Source organism: Cottoperca gobio, chromosome 6 (assembly GCF_900634415.1).
Source record: "Cottoperca gobio chromosome 6, fCotGob3.1, whole genome shotgun sequence".
Lineage (NCBI taxonomy): Eukaryota > Metazoa > Chordata > Actinopteri > Perciformes > Bovichtidae > Cottoperca > Cottoperca gobio.
In genome coordinates this window covers 4,517,676-4,541,390 of record NC_041360.1, presented here as the reverse complement: position 1 = coordinate 4,541,390, position 23,715 = coordinate 4,517,676, and the positions used below count along the sequence as shown (strand labels likewise).

Below are 23,715 nucleotides of genomic sequence, written 5' to 3'. Positions count from 1 at the left end.
ATATGACAAGTCAAAATGTCAGCTGTGAAAAACATAAATGTCTCCCAAAGAAACATGAGCTCAACGAGACGGACCAGCATCATATCATTGTTTCTTTGAGTTTTTAAACACCCTCTGAAAAGAAGTTTTCAGTTATTGTACTCTGCTCAGCTTCAAGGTGGGACGAGCTAACAGGGAATAACACCAGGTCACCAAACTCAACGTACCAATTGAAATGATTAAAGTGTTAGTGCAACAGGAGAGTGAAGAAGATATATATCTAAGTGTGTGCAACGTGGGTGTGTAGTGCTGGTTGTCTCCATTATAGAGATGATTGTCTTCCACAAGGACAAAAAGTTGTGAAGACACAGAAACTTATCAATAAAGCTACAATTAACACAGACGGCATCAAAGCAGAAGTGAATTAATTCTGCACAAACAAATGTGTGGCCACTAGGGGGCAGAAGAACGCCAAACAGCCTGACAGACACACGGCCGACATATAATCAATTTTCAAACCAAAACCATTCAGTTGCTTAACAACTGCAAAGCTCTGTAAAGCCCAGGGGGCCTGCAGGTGACAACTTTCTGTAGGGTAATTTGGAGCAACCCCAAAAATATATAGCTGCTTTAACATTTCTTTTGGGAGTTCTCTTTAGCAAACAGGCTACATAATTAGCTTCCCAGCTGTGACTGAGACCTGCAGGTTGAAAATAACTACAGATACGTTCTGATAGTCTGAGCACCAAAAGGTCCGTGTACTGTACTGTACTTGGCGTCCTCAAGATTTGCTTGCATGTGATTTTTTTCTCTCAGTATTTTTCAAGAGGCTTAATCCATGTTTTCTATATCTGCTCCAAGTAGATTATTTAGATACAGCGTCTAAGGTGACTACTGAAAGTGGACAAAACTACAGTTACACTGACCAGCTCTCTTGCTTCAAAGTCCATCAGCGGCATGAGGCTGGGACAGAGATGAAACACTAAAACACACACACGCACACACACAGAGCGAGAGATGAGAGATATAGGCTTTGTCCGACAGCTGAGATATAGCACAAGAGCCCTGGGGAGTTTCAGGGGATTTCCACCGAGGGAATCGGACACGTTGTCTGATTTACACTAACACTTTGGCTAAACTTATGATAAAAGTTCACAAAAGAAACATTGCTGTATCTGTCTTTATCCATCTCTACCTCCATCTGTCTCCGTCTGTTTTCTGCTCTGCTGCTTTCTCTCTCTCTCTCCATAAATACTGGCTGTTGGTCGAGAACATTTTAAAGTTGAGAGTTATTGTTTTCATACATGTGAGTGTCGTTGACTGTCATCTTACTGATGGAATTTCCTCCCTAAAATGTATCGTCATAAGTTATTGTGAAGCTGAGGGTCATAAGGGTGAAAGAAATAACAAAACAGCACATTTTAACCTAAAAAAGAAGCTAATGGTGGACAAGGAAGGATTGGGAGAGGTGAGAAGAAACAGCACGAGAGCGAGAGAGAGAGAGAGAGAGAGAGAGAGAGAGAGAGAGAGAGAGCAAGAGAGAGGCTGAAAGAAAACACATCCATTTTTATCTGCCTTTACTGCGCCTTCTTTTCACTCAGAGGAGAGCCAAGGAATGCAATGAGGAATCTGGTGAGAGATAAAGAGAGTGTGTGTGTGTGTACTGATTGCACAGTTTGTGCCTATTAGCGCGTGAGTTTATCCCTCTGTAAATAATAATGAATAATCTGTAATAATTTTTTTAATTCAGTTTAGTTTTAGTCTCACCCAGGGCAGGATGTCTGTAGGGAATAAGCAAACATTCTCTTGTGTGTGACGGGAGGGAAACGTGGTCAAGGTCAGCTGATGTATAGACTCAGTATTTGACTTTTATTGATACCACGTATTGAAACTCAAGGATAGTGGCATGTTCCACAAACATATATATAATTAGATCCACATAATAATGGAATTATACATATTGAGGCAAATAGTGTTTCATGGATATTACTCTGTGTGTGTGTGTGTGTGTGTGTGTGTGTGTGTGTGTGGTGTGTGTGGTGTGTGTGTGTGTGTGGACATTTTAAGACTTGCTGACAGAGTAAAACTATTATGTGACCTGCTTGTGGGCTTTATGACGATAATATTATATTACAGACTAATAAATAAATGCTGACTTAATATTAAACAAGAATCTTTGAAATGAGTAAATAAAGACCACACAGGCAAACTGGTACTGTATAAAACAGCCACAATACATTTAAACAGAGAGAAACAGTTGTTTTCCATTAACTCACACTTTTTAGTACAAAATGTTTCACTGACATTTGCTGTTTTATGACTCAAATATTAATACACATGAAAGAAAGGGAAATGAAAGTATAAACACTTCCTGGATCCATCCAAAGATAAGTGTAAACTATATCAGTTAAGTTCTGGAAAGAGTTCAGTTCCCATGGTGAAGAAGTATTATTTACATCTTGACCATAATGTCCCGGCCACAGAGCCAGTGTGACCGAACAGACATGTGTTAGAGCGTGCAGCGTCTAACACACTGCCAAAGTCCAGCAATATTTACACACCACAGAGACAAGAGACTCCAAGAGCGCTGAGCACTGCTTGGAAAAAAGACAAAGTCCAATCCTCACATTACTCAAAAACAAAAAAAGTTCAGATTTTAAATACGGCCATAAAGTCATATTTGTGTTTGCAATGTATATTTTATGCTGACCAGACAAAACACCAAAAGCTTACATTGCAAACAATTCATAGGGTGTTTGATGCAAATGATTCACTTAATTTGATGTCTTTAAATCCAACTCAGCATGATCTTTTATGGTATAACTCAAAAGACCATAAGAAAAGGCAGCAGAGACTGATGACACCTCACTGCCTTTAAATCATTCCAGTGAAAACAAGTTTCGTCCACAAAAAGATAATAAATAAGCCTTCCCAAAGTAGTTCAGCATAAGAGATATTTACAGCTGAAAAGGCGTTAAGCTGTAGGGGCATATACGTAGCTGACCTTTGCCCTCATTGTACACATGGTGATGGATGGTGCCAAGAAAACAGACAATAACTGGGGATGAATGAAACATTACATTATAGTTCGGATGGAAACATTTTTGTGTAAGATTCGACTGGAGTGTCTTGACGTGCAAAGATGCCAACATCCACTCTGGGAAATGGGAAGCTTCTGTAAAGTCAATAGGTTTTTATATTTACATCTCCCTTCTACTGGTAACCAGAAGCCGATGCTGTTTTCAGTTGTACTGACTGACTTTATGATACGATCATTCAGATTGAAGATTGCTTTAAGGGATAAGTCTGCTGATATTCTGTATTCTTTTTATTGTTAAATCCCACAAAACAACGACCAACACCCTACTAACTAAACTAAACTAACTAAAGTCTCAACTGTTGTCTAAATGTGACATGTTCCTTCCCTACAGTTAACATGGGCACTGTTATCTATGTTTTAGTCACACCCACATACTGCTGCATATCTGCATCTGAACCACCTGTTGATTAACATTCACCTGCTGTTTGAGGAAACGAGTCAGCCTTTTAAAAACATATACTTCAAACGTATAGTAAGATTTACATCTTCAGTAGGAACAAATTCAGCATTCAGAGCAGAAACAGCGGCATGTTAAAAATAAAAGAATGCAGGGGGTTGTTGGTGGGCCGATGAGTTTATAATACTATGATTTTACAACTTATTGTATCTCGGCATTAGATGCTGTATCAGCGTGGTCCCATGCAATGATTAATGTCCGTCTGAACACGACCTAACTCATTCTTGGTTTTGGTCTTTTAAAGGGATTTGTTAGCAATAACAAAAATATAGAATATAGTTCCAGCCTTATCCTTTAAATTCCACACCCTGGACAAAATGTAGTTGTAATCCACACATGTTTGAATGTGTGAAGACTCTTTTGGCTCAGAGAGTAGACTTTGGTTTCTAGTTCTTAAAATCAAGTTATGTAAAACTATTAGCTTCTTTAAGTGATCCATAAGAACTCCTCTGGTTCCCACACAGGCTAGTTTCTTGGGTGCTAAGGGGGTCACCAGGTTTGGATTAAGCGGAGACAGAACATATAAGCAGATGTAACCCACATGTTTACATTTAAAACTGAGATACGGGCTGATAAAAGCCTCAGATGGCCAGCTGGAGCTTGGTGAGGTTCCTCTGGTGCATGTTGTGGTGTCGCACCAACTCATCGCTCCGGGCAAACTTCTTCTGACAGTTTGGCCACCGGCAGTTAAACGGCTTCTCGCCTGAGAGAGAGGTGGGATGGATGGACAGGTTGGAGGAGACAGAAGATGGATTGAAGGAGAAGTGGAGAGGATGGAAAAACAATGAAATCAAGTGAAAAGAAAGGGAGATTAAAGAATTATTAGAATATTATGCTGATCATAACCTGAGACTGCATCCAGTACATAACTCCACAAGTCAAAATAAATACATAAATGTTGACATACCAACACTGTTGTAACGTTACTTTACTTGTAATGTTTTGCAACTGTATAAACATCAAATGAATGAAGAAGAAATGGAAAAATAAAAGTTTACGCACTTGTTTTACCTGTATGAGTCCGGGTGTGTGTCTTAAGGTGGTCAGACCGAGAGAACTTTCTCTGACACGTCTCGCATTGGAAGGGTTTAACTCCTAAACACATGTACAGTATGCATGCACACACAAAAACACACACACACACACACACACACACACAGTACACAAACAAGTTCACACACACATACAGAAAACACATGTTCAACATCACGCACACACACACAGAGGGAGATAGAAAAATACAGTAGAGCAGAGGTTTGCAGGAAGCCATTCCAAAGTTTCACCAGCCTTTAGCAACTTCATGTGAGGGAGTTCAGTGTAGCGCACTACTGCACACAAGGTGCAAACTGTACATTTCAAAAGAATGCCTTGTCCACAAAATGGCTGTCATGCAAACAGCAGAGGAGAGCAAGTGGAGAGAGCAAATACAAAGAACTGAAAGGGAAAAAATGAGACATAGTGTAAAATCAAACCTGTGTGTCTTCTCTGGTGTCTCTTGAGCTGGTCGGAGCGAGAAAACCTCCGGCCACAGTCTGTGAAGTCACACGGGTAGGGTTTCTCCCCTGGACCAAGACGAGACACACACACACACACAGTTAAATAACACTTTATTAAAAATGGTCTGACCACTTCTTTATCCCTGAACACCCATAGGAGAATTAGCTTTAAATGTCTACTAGACAATAACATGGTTCTCATTGTGGCTGTCAATAGACAATAGCAATATTTGTGTAATATTTTATAAAGTATATATTGTATCTTAGCTGATAGAGAGATGAAGAGACAATAACAATGACATTCTGGTTACTTAAGTAAACTATGTATTGTTACACCTTTAAGAAATCCTTTGCAAAACATGTATAAACATGAGAGATAGATGAAGCGTTAACTATCTGTGTAAACAATGTTTATAGATTCTTTACACAGTTTTTATCAACCATTTAACAAGATATTATAACCACCCAAGTAATGTTAATAGACGGTTTATCTACCATTGACTAAGTCTTACTTACTATAGTATACTTAATATAATATATAACATGTTATAATGTGTGCAACAATAAACTGTTCAAATAAGATCAATTATAGCATTACTCATAATTAGTAAACATCATTTATTAACATTTCATTGTTTGTTAACAGCAAAATAACTAGTAACTCAAGTTTAATAAACATTAAATTGACCATTTATTAATAATGGATATAAAGTGTACAATACAGCGGTCATCAGTTATATAATAAGTGTAACATTAGAGCACATTCTCCAGTTTCTGTTGGGTTCACCTGTGTGTTTGCGACTGTGCATCTGCAGATGAGACAGTTTGAAGTAACGTTTGTTGCATCCTGGGTAGGCACACATGAACGGACGCTTCTCGCTGCTCTCTGACCGCACTATGGCTGGAGCGATGCTGGGCACCCGCCGCACATCCTGCACACGCACACACACAAAATTTAAAGCCAAACCTCTGAAGGCGAAATGAACAAAAACTCTCCGTGGACATCAATAATTGAAGTGTAATTTAGAAAACAGGCAATTAAATCTGTCCTGTGTGTAAATAAGTGCTTGTGATGTGTCTGGCTCATGGGGATCATTAGATGGGAATTAGCAGTAAAATGACCCCAGACTGACTGCAGCCCAAAGGGAGCTGTTAGTCACGCCTTTTAAACATAGCGCCCCATTACAGCGCTGCTGCTCACTCTTGACACTGCGGGAGAAGAATAACAGAAATAACACTTATTTTCTCTTGGTTTTTATTTGTTGTTCCGAATTAGTAGTCAATGAGGTAAAAGAAAAGTGAAAAGACAAATAGTGATAGTCATAATCATAGTCATAAGGATAAAAATATTAAAAAGAAATAAAAAGAAAAGAAAGAAAGAAGGGAAGAATAAGTCACCTTGATGACATACAAACAGACAGGAACAGCAGACAAGGATACATGTATGTGAGCAGACAAACAACAACAATGATAAAACGAGCTGACACACATGGAGTAGAGACATAAGAAATAATGTGTCATATGTTGTTGTTTCTTTTAAAGCTGTGTAAGATGTGATATCAGTAAGGGTTCATCTGCATAGTAAATCTAAGTATCATCTTTCAAATGTTTTTACGCCCTGTCATGCTACCTGCCGACCTTTACTTCCTCTCTTTTGCTATTTGTCAACCCAGTACATGACATGTCAGCGTATCTCTGTTGGCTCAAGCGACCACAGAGAATAACTCTCTGTGTTTCTGCACTTCACAGAGGGTCAAACCGCTGCCAAGGTTACCTCTGAATCAAAGAGCGAGCTAGCACTGTTAGCACTGGCTCTTCACTTTGATGAGGAGTAATAATCTACACTCACAGCCAGCGAGTGCGCTGCTGAAGTAGTTAGCATGTGTAGTCATGTGAAGAAAAATAAATGCAGAGGTTTGTTACGTTGTCTTTGTACGGGATTATTTATAACCGCAGCCTCTGGTCTAGCTAACAGCTGCTAACAGGCTAGATTTGGTAGCATATGATTGACTGAAAGGTGTATGGAAGTATAATTGGGAAAATTGTCATTATCAAATAAACAAACTTTAAAAGGGGCATTTTGCAATGGAAATGTCTCAAATGGAACAAAAACTGATGGAAATTATGGAATATAAAACATATCATAATAATGAGTTTTAATATTATTTTTTAAATGTTTTACAAATTGTTGATTAATTTATTTATTTAACACAATTTTATTAATGGGATTTTCTATTTCATATTGATTTACTTACTTATTTATTTGTTTAGTATTGACTTTGGGGCTACATACTAAAGTAACCAACATCTAATTCAGCATGCCTATCTGCAGTCATCAAGAGTATCGTCACAAAGCAGACTGAAAGATCTCCCCACAGCAGAGTGTTACAATTAGCTGTTATTCAGTCATTATGAAGAATAAAATGTCCTTTGGCAGTGACTGAGAATTAATAAATAAAATACAAATTAGGAGCAAAGCATCACTTTGATACTTGCTTAGCATCTCTTAAAGTATACTTTAAAAGGCATAAGAGTGAGAGTTTGTTTATTCTTTTTCAGTCAGACCTCGTTTGTGTGTTTTGTGAGATTTCTATGAAGAGCAGAAAAAAGTAGCAAAGGAAGAAAAGGAGCATGGGGAATGATGAACCAGGGCCCTGAAGGAAAGAATGAAAGATCTCAAAAAGTCCTGCTGTGGACTAAGAGCAGGTCTGGAGAATCTCTGCTCCCTGTCCTTTAGAGCTGCTGACAGACAATAATTAAGATCTAATGATTTATTAACATGCTGATCCTCGTATGGAAACTGTATCTTTACCCAGTGTAACTCTATGTGTGTCTGTTTCCCCACTGCTAATGGATTTGTGGAAAAAGATTCCTCTTAGCCTCTGGAGCTGCCTTTTAAAAATCTCTGCGTATGTGTGTATGCAGCATGTGTGTGTGTGTGTGTGTGTGTGTGTGTGTGTGTGTGTGTGTGTGTGTGTGTGTTTGTAAATCTACATATCAGTATTTCTCATAGCATGGTCATTGCATCAGGCTCTCCACCAAAAATATGTTGTTTTTTCTGTGTCGTCAAAGCTTTTTTCCTCCAGTGTTTGTTAGGTGTCTCTATTTTATATCAGTGATCATCTACAGAATGTGTAAAAGTACAATGTGTGTGTAGAAAACGAGCCCTAAACATGCAGAAGGTGGCAGACAGAAGGTCTGTGTGACCTCACGATGGCCTTGTGACAATGAAAAGAGAAGGAACACATAGAGACGATGTAGTAGCAGTAGTATGAGTCTTACCTGTATGCCCCTGAAGACTCCATGTGTGTGTATGCGGTACTGTGTGCTGCAGCTGTACAACATTGGGGTGTTGGGGTCACTGTCGTAGCCTGTTGCATGGCTGCTAATACAGAAAGTGAAAAATAAAACAAACAGTTAATTTACTTAGAAGTGAGAAAATCCACAGTGTAGTTCAGCTGTGTCAAAGCCAGCTGGACAACAACTCTAGTTGTCCACAACTATTCCATAAAATGTTCACTTCCAAAATACCAAAATTGTAAATTCCGTGCCATTAAATCCTTTTACGATGACAAAAACTCACAGGTAACGATACAACATACAACAATATGCAAGAACATGATTCAATGCCATGAACCCATACAGTGTAACACACCGGCAGACATATAGAGTATGAACTTCTGTTTTACTGCGTTGTGAAGGTATCATTATTCAAACGTGATCACCTTGTCACACAGCCCATAATGCAAAACACAGGCCAATCATTTCTAAATGGGGGGAGGGGGGGGGGGTCCAGCTGAAGCCTGTGGTTGTGTGTGTGTATGCTTTGCGTAAAACATTTAGTCCTAGGTGTTGAACTCTGACCTCTGGCACATAAGGCCCTGGTTTAAAATCAGCGGGCCCATGTAGCCTTTAATATCAGAGACTTCATGCAGCGGTGTGGAGGATTGCAGAGGATTTGGGAACCTCCGCAGCAGTATTTGCTTAAGTTCTGTCTTTTTTTGCCTTTCAGTCAGTCCACTGCTTTGGTCCAGACCGAAATATTTATAACTATTGCATGGAAATTGGTAAACACATTAATTTCCACTCAGAAGGAAATGTAATAACTTTGCCGATCCCTTAACTTTCCCTTAAGCGCCATCATCAGGTTTTTCTTATTTTTCTTTAATCTTATTTGTCTAATACTTTTATTTATCACAAACTAACTACAATGTAAAATGTACTGTTTTGCAACTAATGTGTTGAGTGCTATTTAGGGGATGTTAGCATGCTAACACGCTAAAGTAACTTGGTGAACAAACACAACACCTGCTAAACATCAGCATGTTAGCATGCTAGCAAAGCCTCACAGAGCCGCTAGCTTGGCGGTAGAGTTGTTAATGTTTTGCACATTAACAATTCATCGACATATTGCTGACAGACCAAAACCTCTTTCCGTTAGACAACTTTCAGTCATGTGTTATGTTATCATATAGTAATGAACTTTATCATATATTTATCTGTAGCATCTACTAGATGTTATTACCTGCTTCTAATGATTTCTTTCTAAAAAACAAATGGTGATGTCTTCAAATTGCTTTCTTTTCTCATCAACAAGAAAACATTTTTTATTTAAAGTATTATTCCTAATTATCAAATTCGTTTTTAAATAAAGTAAATGGTTTCTTGTTGATCAGATAATTGATCATTAGCTACTACAGAAACATGTACGACACAAACTGCTTTTCACTGTGACCTAAAGGGCAGAACAGAACCTGCTCTGTGTGACACAGCTGCCAGTGTTGCCTCTCGTATCTTCTTATGATAACACACAGAGAAACAGAAAGCTCTTGTCTAAGTACGAAATGTGTTATATTTCAGTCTGTCTAACCAAACGAGGAGGATGGGAGTTTGCATCCTGTGCTGCTGCAGAGGGAACGTGCAGCATACGGCCGAGCGGTCATAAGGTGCTCTTTGTCTGAGAGACTTCGAGACTGCGTCAGCTGTGGACTTGGTGTATATCATACTGAATGCTCCCGTACTCATGTTATTCATACATATTTTTGGGTGTTTTCGCAGGTTATGTACAAGTTTGGACACCTTAGCCATGGATCATGGACCACTGAAACACCTTCAACTCCATCACTATGGTTACAGGAATATTTCACCCCAAAAATGAGCGTTTGTATATAAATGACTCATCATTACCTTGAATTCATGTTTTTCACCATGCCTCCACGGTGAACGAAGAATCCAAGAAAGGAAAGAATCCTTAATGATTTACGGAGTGAAGGCCACGTTTAAAGGTCTCGAAATGTTTTACACATATCACGTTGGATATATAAGACTTGGATTGTACTGCACGAGCTGTGAGAGTTTGTCAGCAGATGTTTTGATATAGTTTTGCTGTTGCCCCCATTTACTTCACTGTGGAATCAAAAACAACGTTTTCTTCACAAATTCAAGGTAACACGGGGTGAGGAATCCAAACAATCATTTTAGGGGTAAAGTATTCCCGAAAGTTGGAGGTGCTGAGTGGGCAACACTCATCTAAGAGGCCTTTTTGACTTACTAACAAGTTTGATGAATGAATGTGGCCCAGCACCAATATCTTTCTTACCTACAGTTCATAGCAGTGTAACTTTCAAAATGTGGATGACAAAAAAACCATGAATCAGTAATAACAAGAGTACTTGTTGAAAACAATCAAACAAAATATGAAACATGCTTTTCCATCTGCAGAAACGCCTTTACGGCAGGTGACGTGTGGTTCAGTTTTTAGCGTGAACATTGGGAACGGGCCTATCTGCTCTTCCTCTTTAAGCTCAACTCCCCTACACTTCCTCTTCCTCATCTCCTGCTCCTTGTCCCGTCCCTCTTTATCTCCCTGCTTTACTCACTCCCTCCGCTTTCTCTTCCTCCTCATCCTAACTACTCCCTCACACCTCCCCTCCCCTGCTCCCCAGAGTGAGTACAAAGAGTCACAGAGAGAGAAACACCAGCACAGTCAGTGCTGACCAAGGTCACTGAAACACTTCTCTTAAGACCTTTTTAGTGCTTATGAAAAAGTAAATTGTTGGCAAGAAGACTTTAAAAATCACATTTATCTCTTCTGTCACTCATTTAAATACAAATCAGCAAACCCAACAGCGCTCTGATGTCCGCAGAACACAAGACATTCCTTCTCGCAACCACCTCTTTGTGCACGTACACGTCTCTATCACACACACACACACACACACACACACACACACACACACACACACACACACACACACACACACACACACACACGTTAACTATGATGAATGCCTGTTGGCTCAGGGTAGAAAGGTATTTGTGAGTCGACACAGATGCTGACCAGCGTGTAGCTATTCAGGTCACAATGACATAAAGTACATACTACTGAATGTTTTAACCTCGTGTGAACAGGGGATGCTGATACTACAGGGATCATTTATATCTGGTTTCTAATTTATTTCTGCTTTACTAATTGAATCCAATTCTTAGCGTTTCTTCACTTCAGGAAGAACGATGGTGCTGAGCTGTGGGTCGGTCTGTCAGTACATGCAACACTTTGGTCCACAGTAAGAAACTCTACTGTCGTGAACCAGATTTCATGGTCCCCAGGGGACCATCTGATCTTTTGTCTAGCACCACTGTCAGTATTTGTCTGAAGCAGGGATTCGTTCCTGGGTTTCCCCCCCAAAAATGAGACATTTCTGTCCCGAGAGCAGAAGCACATGATCCTGGGAATCCTGGGTAATTTACTTGATTTCAAGGAGTGTGTCCACAAAAGCAGGTTATCTACATACAAAACAAGGTTCTGATTTATGCTAAATTATCTCATGTGCCAAACTAACAAATACTGTTTTTCTGTATGAACTGACGCTGCCATTGCTGGTCCGACCAAAACAATCCCTGCAGACACACACTCACACTTCACTGACTGAGCTGTGCAAAGGACTGTGTACCATTTGTGTTGTTCTTTGTTGTTCGCAATAGAAGGACTCTAATAAAAAATGGCAACACATGCACGCACACACACACACAAAATGTGCCTCAGACAGACATCAAGAAAGCTAAATCTCTCATAACAGCCTACCTTTCATTAAACACAGCAGACTCCACAATCATTATTCAGACCTGCCATGTGATTAAATACACTACCACACACACACACACACACACACACACACGCACACACACACACACGATTTATAGCTCTCACCCCCTAACGCCACAGCCCCTCTATCACAGCACCTGCCGGCTCGCAGCAGTCTGGCTGGGGTGGATGTGGTGCCTGGTACCCTGCTCATTACGCAGCTATTATTTTACAGTAGAGCAGGGGCATGCAGCCAGCAGAGCACACACGGTATTTCTGCTGATGTATTGTTGGAATGGAAGCTGAGCACAAGATTTAAAAGTAATGATTCATGACATTTTCAAATAAATAAGTGTCTGCTTTTCTTCTCTGCTGCTGACGTGACGGAACTCATCACTGAGTTATCCTTCATGCCTTCATTGAAAGCTCTCTGCCCTAAGTGTCTGCCCTAAACACCCAAAGTGCGTTACAGTAGGTATCTCCTGGGAATCCCCCTGGTTCAACAAACATTATCAACAGACAATCCAAAGAAAAACATATCATGCCGTGCAGCATGTGAGAAGTGCAGTAAAGGAACAAAAAAACAGACCTTAACTTTTGAAAACAACGTCCCACCCTAATACAATGGAGCTCAAAATCAGCATGCTCACATGCTTACAATGATAACGCCAACATGTTAATGTTAAGCAGGTATAATGCTGACGATGTTCACCATCTTAGTTAGTAAAAGTATTGCAAAGTACAGCTGAGACGAGTGGGGATGTCTTTAGTTTAGCAGGAAGTTGCATTGGACATATTAGATAACATAAGAGATAACCAAAGGTATTAGAATTCTTAATGTTCATACTGTGGTCTCAAGCAAATGTTATGGTGATCCATCCAATAGTTTTACTCAAAACCACAAATCATCTTTATAGTTGCGGTAAATAAAAAGTCATAAGGATTCATCGTGAATATCTGCAGGTTTGACAGCAACTCTGGCTGTCCAACAGAGAGACATACGCTAGTGTAGCTCAAAGATGATATGAGGAACATCAAAAGCTACAAGTATCTCTATCAGAAACCATTTCCCCTTTAATCTGGATTTTCATTAGTTTTTATGAAATTGTTTCTATGACATAAATTAGTTCTAATGGAAACTGTTTGAGTTTAGGATAATGGGGACAGAGGAATCACAGTATCCATTTTAATGTCTTAGTTAGAGGCAGAAATCTGTGCGTGTGTGTGTGTGTGTGCGTGGATTAATAAAACCTCAGCATGTTTTCATTTCATGTTGTTCCAGCGGGCCAAGCTGATGGCCTGCAGAGTAAATACAGTCCTGGTGGTACCAGGCTGCAAGATTAGACAACTGACTCAACTCATATGAGTCTTCCCAGCCGTGTGTGTGTGTGTGTGTTGAGCAGATATCAGTTATGTTTATGACAAAGAATACCCTCAGACTTTCGGGACCGTCTACATCCACCCTACATCTCTCTCTGTCTCTGCCTGTGACTCTCACAGACACACACACACACACACACACACACACACACACACACACACACACACACACACACACACACACACAGTATATACAGAGGATTCCTTCTGTTTTTCCATCGTTGGGAAACAGTGTGTCCGTGGCATGTGAAGAATGTTTCAGTTAGAAACATTACAACAAGCAAACAGTTTAGAGGGTGTGTAGTGAGGAAGAAGCTTATTAAACCCTGTATATGATTTATGTGGATTCTGAAAGGCATGTGCGTACAGGTCGTGGCAGATATGGATATTGTTTGCTGTGTTTTCACATTATGGCCAATATGTGTGCATTAACTGTTGACCATAAAAGCCTATCACCGCTGATTGTTTCGCTGGAAGAATAGCATGTCTCCTTGTTTTCCTACACATTTCAATAAGGCAGGAAGTGCCAAATGGACAAGATGTTAATCATTTCTTAAAAATGTGCTTTTGGTTCTGGTGTGTGGGAGGAGCAGGGAGGAAAGGTTGAGGCAGGGTGTGGCTGGAGGTGAGCTGGCTGAGATGGACTGTTTTGGTGGGGCAGGAGAACGAGGACACTGTCATCATTTAGTTTCAAAGTTAATGTAAAACATCAACATCAACATTGAATCAGAAAAAGCATTCTGTTTGAAAAAGCTCGGAGGTGGTCTGATACGTATATATAGTCTTATATAGTAAATGTGCTTCTCCTGCTATGACAAGTCAAAATGTCTGCTGTGAAAAAGCACTACTGTAAAATGTTGCAAACAACACTAGCCAAGCAGCATGAGTACATAGATCGCCTCTTCACACTTCACACCAAGGACAAGAATAGAGCCAACAGAAAGAAACAGGCTTGTCTCAGGAGACGGCAGCTTGTTAAGTGGAAACATTTGTGAAATGTAGCGTTCCAGTCACTCATCGACTGCAGAAAATCACACACTGTTTTGTTAAAATGGCTTAATGTGACTCAACCGCAGGATTTGACTTTCTGCTCATTTCTTTTGTTTTTCTTATCTCATTTAAATGCGTACCTAAAACACATTTAAAGTACTCTGTGACAACTAAAGTACTGCAAACTTTAAGTAAAGGTACTTAAGTATCATCTGCAAAATGTGTTTAAAGTATAAAAGTACTCTTTAAACGCCAAAATGGGCTCTATAAGTGTTCATTTTTATATATTTTACTATTAGATTATAATTATTATTGATGTAAGTTTGTTTAAATATTGTTGCCGGCTGAAGTAGAGCTCATTTTAGGTCAGGTTGCTTCATTTACTATTTAACAATTGCATTTTATTTGATAGGATCTTTAAAGTTTTTTTTAAATCTAATCTGCAAAGTATAGTAACTGAAAAAGTTTAATATTTACCTTTGAAATATAGTGGAGTCAAAGTATAAAGTAGCATTAAAATACTCAAGTAAAGTACAACAATGTTTGAATACTGAAGTACAGTCCTTCTCTCCTGGTTATTTATGGTGAAGGTTAGAGAATACAACATAAAGTTTGGTAAAGTCAGTGCTCCTGATCTTAAAGCCAGAATATCTGTATGAAAAAACTAAACTTATAAAAAGGCCCAGAAAATATGAGCACACATCATGTCAAAGAAAAGACCAGTGTTGAATGAAAAGAGTAAAATATGATAATTGGCCCGCATAGTCCATGGCAAGCAGAATAACTTGATTCATGATGTTCCTTTGAATACTTTCCAATCAGTAAATCAACCCACTTTCCTACAGAACTTCCTTATACTGTTAGTTTACTTCCTTCAGTGGCACCGTGACTTTCATAGGTTTCTGTGTATTAGAAAAGTACTCGTCTTCATATAAACAACATCCTAAATTAGGATTGTGGATATGTCAGACAGACCTGCTGAAGGTGAACAGGATGTTCAGCAGTGCATTATGGAATAATGCTTTCTGGAACATTTCCACCTTTAATTGTTGCTGTTTGTCTATTACAAAAATAGATTTTGAAGAGGGCATGTGTGCTATGCATGCACAAGGTGTGTGTGTGTGTTACCTGTTGTAAGGATTCCTCAGCAGCAGAGCCTGGCTGCCTGTACAGCTGTCTGAAGGTGTGTGGCATCCATACACAGGAGGAGGTACAGGATACTGCTGCTCAGCTGTGACACACACACACACACACACACACACACACACACACACACACACACACACGATATAGGTAATCCATGACTCACTCAGAGGAGAAACTTCCTTTTAAACTCTGCCCTCTGTTGCCCTCTCCTGTTTTTCTCCACTTTATGGTAGTTTCTTCTACAAATAGAGCCGCTTTGCTTCACATTTCTCTCTGAGCTTCCCCGGCAGCGTGGTGAATGGCTCCCTTGACATTTCTCTACATTCCAAAATCCCTCTCAGCTCCCAATCTCCCACTTATCTTTGTCGTAAAAATTGGCAGAAATTGACTCCGTAAAACAAACACATTTCAATATTTACCAATAACATGTGCAGAGGAGGGATTAAAGGGAAAGGTGGGTGGATGAAAGAGCGGGTGAGAGGAGGAGGCGAGGGAGTTTGCGAGTCAGGATGTGGCTGATTTATACGTCCGACAGGCGAGGTCACTGCGGAGACGTCAGAATAAGGGACAAGACACTCCCTGGGTGAGGGCCATGGAGCTGCCATACAGACGCAGCTGTGCACTCACACAGTGGCTTTAAATACACAGAGACGTCTACTTCTGTTCTAATTTAAAGACAGTCTGGTGCATTGTTGCTTTTATATATTGAAGAGTGACTACTGAAAGATAAGAATTAATAGTGAGATTATTCTGAAATGTGTTGAAGTCTTATCCAGATCTGTGCAGGAGTTAGAAGCTGCTGCAGTCAGCAACATTTGAGAATGTGACGTGTTACGTTTAAGCGGAGAGGAAACAATGCAACTTATAACGAAAAGACTAAATCTAATTTCCCCCCCGGGATAAATAAAGTATTTCTGATTCTGACAACACAACAGAACTGCACTACAAAACGCAACAACTACATATTTGGTCAAATTGACCTGAATGTGACGTTCTGACATCTGTTTTATAAACTATTACTATTGCAAAATGATTAAAAAACACCGCCGTACAGAGCTACATCAAGTAAAAGCTAGCTGGTAATAACATCACAAGCTAAAAGCTATTTATTAGTAGTTATTTACTGTAATTGAGAATTTAATGAACTGACCTCTTTGTTTGTTATTCCACATAGGAGGCAGAAGTTAAATCTAATCATGATGGAGAACAAAAAGCTAACTATCTTAGCAGAGTGGCAGTAACCATATCAGAAGCGATTAAACTACATCAATCACATAATCAATGTATTTCATTGTAGATGAATGAATTATACTGATTTTAATATTAAAAGTATTCTGACCGACGGGCTCCTAGCAGAACAAAGTTACATTTAATTCCTATTAGCTGTGAACTGTAAACAAACTAATTCAAATGGACAAGAAAGCTGAAAGAAATCTAATCTGCTGTAGATATCTTTCTGTAGGGTCTGAGGCAATGATTTGTGTAGAATAACGATCTAACTTATCTTTTCTATCTGTTTATGTTTCCACTGCTCCTGCAGTTACTGCCTTTGTGGGGCAGAGGAGCAAAACGTTGTGTCCGAAAAACATCCTCTTAAAATGAAACGCACAACAAGTTCTGCGCTCACACACACTTACCCATAGTGCTTTGCTGGGTTAAAGCATCTTCATGCTTGAAGGAATGGTTGGAGAACTGCGAGCTGTGGTGTGTAGGAGTGTGACCGTAATTACCGGCTCCATCGAACGCAACCGCGCCGTAACCTGCAACACACAAACACACAGCAGTCACGGCATAGTAATGTTACTTTTAAATAAAATCATCAGAGATCTCACTTTGTCTCTTTAACACCGGAGCTGAAATTCTTGTCATTGTCCATCAAGACTATCAGCCACACCGACATGAGGCGGGTGTTTGGGTTCAGCTCCCCCTGAGTTCAGGGTGCCACTGGAGGCACCAGGACAAACAGTTAAAGATGAATATCAGGGCTTTTGTGTCTATAATCTTGTAAACAGTGACATATTTGTATTGTTTTAATTGATCAAATCAAATCAAATCAAATTTATTTGTATAGCCCAATATCACAAATTATACATTTGTCTCAGTGTGCTTTACAGACTGTACAGGTTACGACATCCTCTGTCCTTAGACCCTCACATCGCACAAGGAAAAACTTCCTAAAAGAAACCCCAAAATTAAAGGGGGAACATGGAAGAAACCTCAGGGAGAGCAACTGAGGAGGGATCCCTCTCCCAGGACGGACAGACGTGCAATAGATGTCGTGTGTACAGGATAAACAACATAGTACAAATACAACATTTGACAGAAATTATGTTGTGTTGGAAAAAAAAAAGAAATAGAAAGTTTGGATGAATCCAGGAAAATGTCAATAAGGCTTCCCGGTGTCCAGCAGGACCAGGTCAGCAGGCGCTGTCACGATTCATGATCCTGACGTAAACTTTATCAGTGGCAACCTGCCACATGAGAGACAGACACTCCGGGGATGATACCCCGGATGGTGAGTTAGTAACATACATTTACATAAATGCATACAGATAGAGAGGGAGAAGAAGAGAGGGAGAGAGGGAGAGAAGGAAGAGAGCAGGGAGGTGTCCCCCGGCAGTCTAAGCCTATAGCAGCATAACTAGGGGCTGATCCAGGGCATGTAATTACTTGCCTTAAATCTGCATTTCTGCATATGAGAATAAATGTTTAGTAAATAATTAAGTTATTACAACATGTGTTTTAAAGTAATTGCTGCTCAATTTTGATCGGATCAAAAATATCCTAATAAAGAAACTCTGAGGAACTTACAACAACGTGGACCTAAAATAAATCCTTTAATCCTCGTTTCTGACAATTAGAGGTCACAGAGATAATTCTTATTGAGGATCTATAAACATATGAAGAATTGTTTGCACAAATGTTTTGGAGCCATTTTGAAAGTTAACTTACAAAATAATCAGATAATAAACTAATTTAGGCGACAGCCTTAAAAAAACTAAGTTTCCCCACCATTAAAGATTTCTGATAAATTCTAATGATGGATTTTGAATTTTGCAACAAGAATATTAAATGTTTGTTGTCTTTGTCGCTGGAGCAAAGCAACTTCTGAGCAACATACATTACACACTTACACATTAAGGGGCATGTCTGCTTTAATAAGGTAAAAGCAAAGGACTGAGATCAACTTCTACTTTGGTGAAAAAGATGATTTCTTTAAATTGGTTTAATTAAACAACATGATACCAGGGCTCGTTAATATGTACCCGAACACACACACTGTTTTTCGGAGGAGACTCGATCTCTGCCTGACATCCCAGAGCAGAACTGACTCATGACTTAGACTGACCTAAAGGGCACAACACACTCCCATAAATCACCCACATGCACGGACACACACACACACACACACACACACACACACACACTATCTCTCACTCTCACATACATGCTTCATTAATTAAAATGCAGCACTTTCACTCACTTTCCTCAGCGTATCATTGGGTGAGAGGAGAGAGGGAGGGCGAAGAGGGAAAAAAACCTCATTAAACATCTCCATTTATCTTCCACTCACTCCTGACTGACTCCTCTCTCAGTGTGTGTGTGTGTGTGTGTGTGTGTGTGTGTGCGTGTGATACTTTTGTTGCCTTGAAGTCCAGCACTGAGGTGACAAGCGATGAGGTCAATTTGCATTCAACTGGAAAACCCAAAATCTGGAGTTTCCCCAAGACCTTCTACAACTTCAAAACGTGCATTCCTCCATATACGTTTTATTTTCATCTTAACATTGTATCGATGTAAAATGAGTTTTGTACACGTTAGCTGTCGTTCACAGCGTCAAAGACAGGAGGATTATGATTTTAGATCCATTTCAAGCATTATCTTAAAACATGAGCAGCGCCTGTGTTCGCATGTTATCATGTCTTGCTACTGGAGCAGTCCACTGATTAAACACGCTGACCTGTAAAAGCTATTTAACTCGTAAAACAAATGAGACATGTCTTAAAATAAAAATGTAAACTTGTATACATGATTTTTTGTTTTTGCTAAAATAAATGAGTAAGTATTTTGCAGACGAAGGCCTGTCCTAACAAGTGAAAAGTGAGCGTTCTCTAATATGAAGTGTAATGAATGCTGTGATTTAAAAATGAAAGCCGTCCAGGAGGGAGTTTACAGTGATAGTCTCTGTGACCCTGCTTCGCTATCAGCTCTGCTCTATGACCCCAGTCCTGCTGTTAGTTTGTTTGTCTGTGCTCGTCCAGCCACAGCAGGGAGCAGATAAAACAGGTTAGAGGTCGGCTCAGCTCTTTGATTGTAATGTTATTCCTAAATTATCTGCTTGATAAGCATGTTATTACTAATTAATTTGTTGGGAAACTACTAACAGATACATTATCCGGCCTGGAAAAGACCAGGGATTAGGTGAGATCGGCAAGAAAAATCCCAGCAGTTGAGGGTTTTATCATAAAGTATGTATCACATGATATATGAATCCCTCGCTCTGTATCGCATATTATTTAGCATAGCATACAAAAGCCAGTGACGTTAGTGTATAATGTGATGCTGCAGACACTCGTCTGGAATTAAATAAAGCAACGCAGAGTTCACTTCAATTTAACTGAATTATCTAAAATCCATTCAACAGAAAATAATACAATAAATGCAAAATATTTCCTCTGATTTAATCCAAAGAGTCATTTCCACGTGTCTGCATGTCTTAGATCATTCCGTGGGTTCAGTACGAGTTAACACATGAAACCAACATTTTGAGGATTTTCACAGAAACACTATTTTCTTTTAGGTATTTTAAAAAATATATATTGAGTTTATTTGAACTAAAGTTATTAATGTGGTATAGAAAGTGAGGAATACCAGACTCTAATAGACAAAATGACAAATTAGGATTAACTCTGCGATGCCTCAACAACCGTATCTATTAATACAACAGGACAGAAAAACTGCGGAGGATTGTCATACTTCTCTTCAGCATGCATTTGAATTATATGTTTGAAGTATTTTTTTAATCAGTCATTGTAAAAATAATTAAAGACGAGAAGATTTATTAACAAAACTGTAGAATTCCATAAGCGGACGACGTTTAGATTGTGTTGTTTTGTCAGGTGAGTGTAGTTAGTATTTAGATCAGCTGCTGGGGAACGTTTAGAGTTCATGTTATAGGACTTTCATAAAGCCTTGAGTTATTAGGATCTTTGTTGGTGTGGATACTCAGCATCAAATCAATATTGACAAAATTCTTGTTTGAATATTTATCACCCAAACATTCATTTCAAAAGCAAACAACCTATATGAATATAGAAAGAATAATAAAGATCATGAACGTGTCAAGTACTAAATGTTCATTATTTTTCTCTCAACTGTTTTTTTCGATTGTCCATTTACGCTAACAGCACTACACTGCAAGCACGGCCTACACATAATACCTGAACAATAAACTAAAGTGATTTATTTTAGAGCGATGCTTGAAGTTACACCGGCTTCTAGGACACAAACAGGAAGCATCTGTTTTCTGTGTGTAAGCTGGATCACCTCTACTGTACATTGGCATGCAATGTTCTCTGCTGCTTTAATGGGATTTTCAACGACCTGTACGAGGTTTTAATAGTTATCTCCTTGTTGATCACATACTCAGTGACGCAGTGCGAAATGAAGGTAAAACTAAGGCCTCCAGGCAGTGAAAGCAACACATCAGCCAGTTTAAACCACGTTTCATACAGCTTCTACAGGTGTATACTGACAACTTACCATGCCTCCCATTTAAATCACTTTATACAGTAGACTAAGAAGTGACTTGTCCTGCTTCTACATTTAATTTTTGAAGAAAAGTGGAGAGAAAGAGAGTGAAGTTTCCAGAAAGATAAATGTGTGGAGAAGAACTAAAGGAAGCAAAAACAGTGCAGGAGAAAACTTCTGATATATTTCATCCATGTCCTTCAAAGCTTCTGGGAACAAAGGTGACCCTAATATGGATGATGACAATGACACCAAATATATACACACACACACACACGCACACACACACACACACACGCGCACACACACACACACACACACACACACACGCGCACACACACACACACACACACACCCTACCTGTCTGGTTGCGGGCGACCTGCTGTGTGTCCATGCAGTTGGTCAGGTAGGGTGGGTTGCTGAACATCCTGCTGGGGGGTTGGTGGTGGTGTGGCGCGGTCACAGATGGTGGTTGACTGGGTGATGGAGGTGGGGGTGCACCGAATGCCCCGTACCTGCAGGCTCCGGTCCCCGTAAACTGCCCAGAGAAGTGGACGGTAAAGGCACTGAGGCCGCAGTGAGGGTCTGTTTCGAGGAGGTGAGGGTCGCCGGTCGCCCCCCAGCTGGGCTCCTGCTTGATGAAGGAGTGTGGCCCCAGGGAGGTGTGGGGGGCGGCCAGGGAGGAGTAAGGGGAGGCGCCGGTGTGGAAGTCCAGAACGGGAGCCCACTGAGGAGCCGTGCTGACGGGCAGAGCCGGGCAGCCGGGGCTGGGGCCCGCCGGGAGCGGGGGCAGCAGGGAGTTCAGGTCACGTACGTCTGAACCCATTGTGGTCCAGGGGACAACACTAGGACAAAGGTAGGCTATTTTTAAATTTGATCTGCCTCCCTGATTCTACCTGTCTGCCTCCCTGCCTGTGTGTCTGGCTGACACACACCCAAATCAGCCACCACCCTCTAAATCCTTGAGAGTCTAGAAGGTCTTTCTCTCACTGTAAGATCTTCTATTTCAAGTCTTCTCTGGTTCGGTTGCCCATCAGTTGTTTACGACCCCACACGGCTATTGTGGAAACTCCTTAAGCCCGACAGAAGTTCATGGCGATGCAGCAAAGTCACAGCAGTCAACTTTTCTCAGCAGCAGCAGCACGAGCAGGAGGAATAAAGACAAATAGAACACGATGATCAGCTGTGATCTTCACTGTTTCCCTCCACAGCAGCAGTAACAGATTGTTTGGCTCAGAGAGATGGAGTCCATTCAAGGAGGAGAGAGGCTTCTGCTCAGAGCGTTCTCACTGAATGGAGAAAGAGGAGTGGAGGAGTGAGGAGGAGTAGCCCTCTTTTCCCTCCACGCTCTCTGCCTGTGTGTGTGTGTGTGTGTGCGAGTGTGTGCGTGTGCGAGGAGGGTAGGAGGTGGAGTCAGGAGGTGATGAGGGACAGGAGCCCTCTGACTTCATTCATGTACTGTATGCAGAACGGTACACACACACACAAAGAAATCAAATTCTGACATCAGTGACAAAAAAAAAAAAAATCCTTTGTATTTATTTTTTGCCTATTTTGGGTCATATGGAAAAAAGTCATCATTATGAAATTTGATCTCAGCTTGTTGAGAAATAATATCCCATGAACTACTCTGTTGTTTCAAAGGTTAGAGAGCTATAAATCTACTTTATTGCTGAGAGGCTGATGTGCTAGATATCTTTTAGATAGTTTTATTTTTTAGGGGTCATATACACAAATGCTTAATCAACGATCACATCAGCAATTTTAAGACAGTTGTAATTTAAAATATCCGACAATCTCGATGCCGTCCTATTATTTAAAACCTAAAGTTCACCTAGCCAGAAATAGAGGTGTGAAATGAGGCCCGGCCCGCGCAGCAATACTGTTAAAGAGAAGTACAACGAAATGAAATTCATTAACCTCCTTCTGAAAATTGCTGCATTTTGTTCTCTACTAAAACGTGAACCCCAAATTAGATGGTATAATAACAATAATTATTTTTAATGGTTAGAACAAAAACGGTCAGATTTAAATTGTTAGTAGATTAATTGTCGGTCGCACGTGAACGGCCCGCGTGACGATAAATCTTGAGGATTTAGGCTTCAAGGCCTCCGGCTTTATTCGTTGATTTATTATTTTTTCAACTAAAATGTTTATAATAGTAGAGGTAGTAAAATTCGTTTACCAATATGAGTTATTGTGGCCTGAAAACTACCTTAAAATGCTCGGACATATTTTAAAGTAAAGGTTTGTTGTTAATTAAATATTATATTGTATTTACTAACGCACAGTAACAAACAGTACATTTATTTAGCGTATTTGTTTATTTATT

At 40.0% G+C, this 23,715-nt stretch overlaps 1 protein-coding gene across 5 annotated transcripts; it reads right to left on the bottom strand.

Annotated features, from left to right (window-relative positions):
- Window positions 1-1,827: 1,827 nt before the first annotated feature.
- On the bottom strand, window positions 1,828-22,666 carry wt1a (WT1 transcription factor a). Of its 5 annotated transcripts, none has more exons than XM_029434135.1 (8): window positions 21,744-22,666; window positions 17,270-17,392; window positions 15,615-15,717; window positions 8,315-8,417; window positions 5,820-5,964; window positions 5,009-5,098; window positions 4,539-4,631; window positions 1,828-4,239 (listed from the first exon to the last, which is right to left on the bottom strand). In XM_029434135.1, the coding sequence occupies exons 1-8, from the start codon at window positions 22,207-22,209 to the stop codon at window positions 4,118-4,120; spliced, it is 1,245 nt and encodes a 414-aa protein (XP_029289995.1). In that variant the 5' UTR covers window positions 22,210-22,666; the 3' UTR covers window positions 1,828-4,117. The 5 variants fall into 5 exon arrangements, with proteins under 5 accessions (XP_029289995.1, XP_029289997.1, XP_029289996.1 ...); XM_029434137.1 differs by having other exon boundaries at window positions 4,548-4,631; XM_029434136.1 differs by having other exon boundaries at window positions 8,315-8,414.
- Window positions 22,667-23,715: the final 1,049 nt, after the last annotated feature.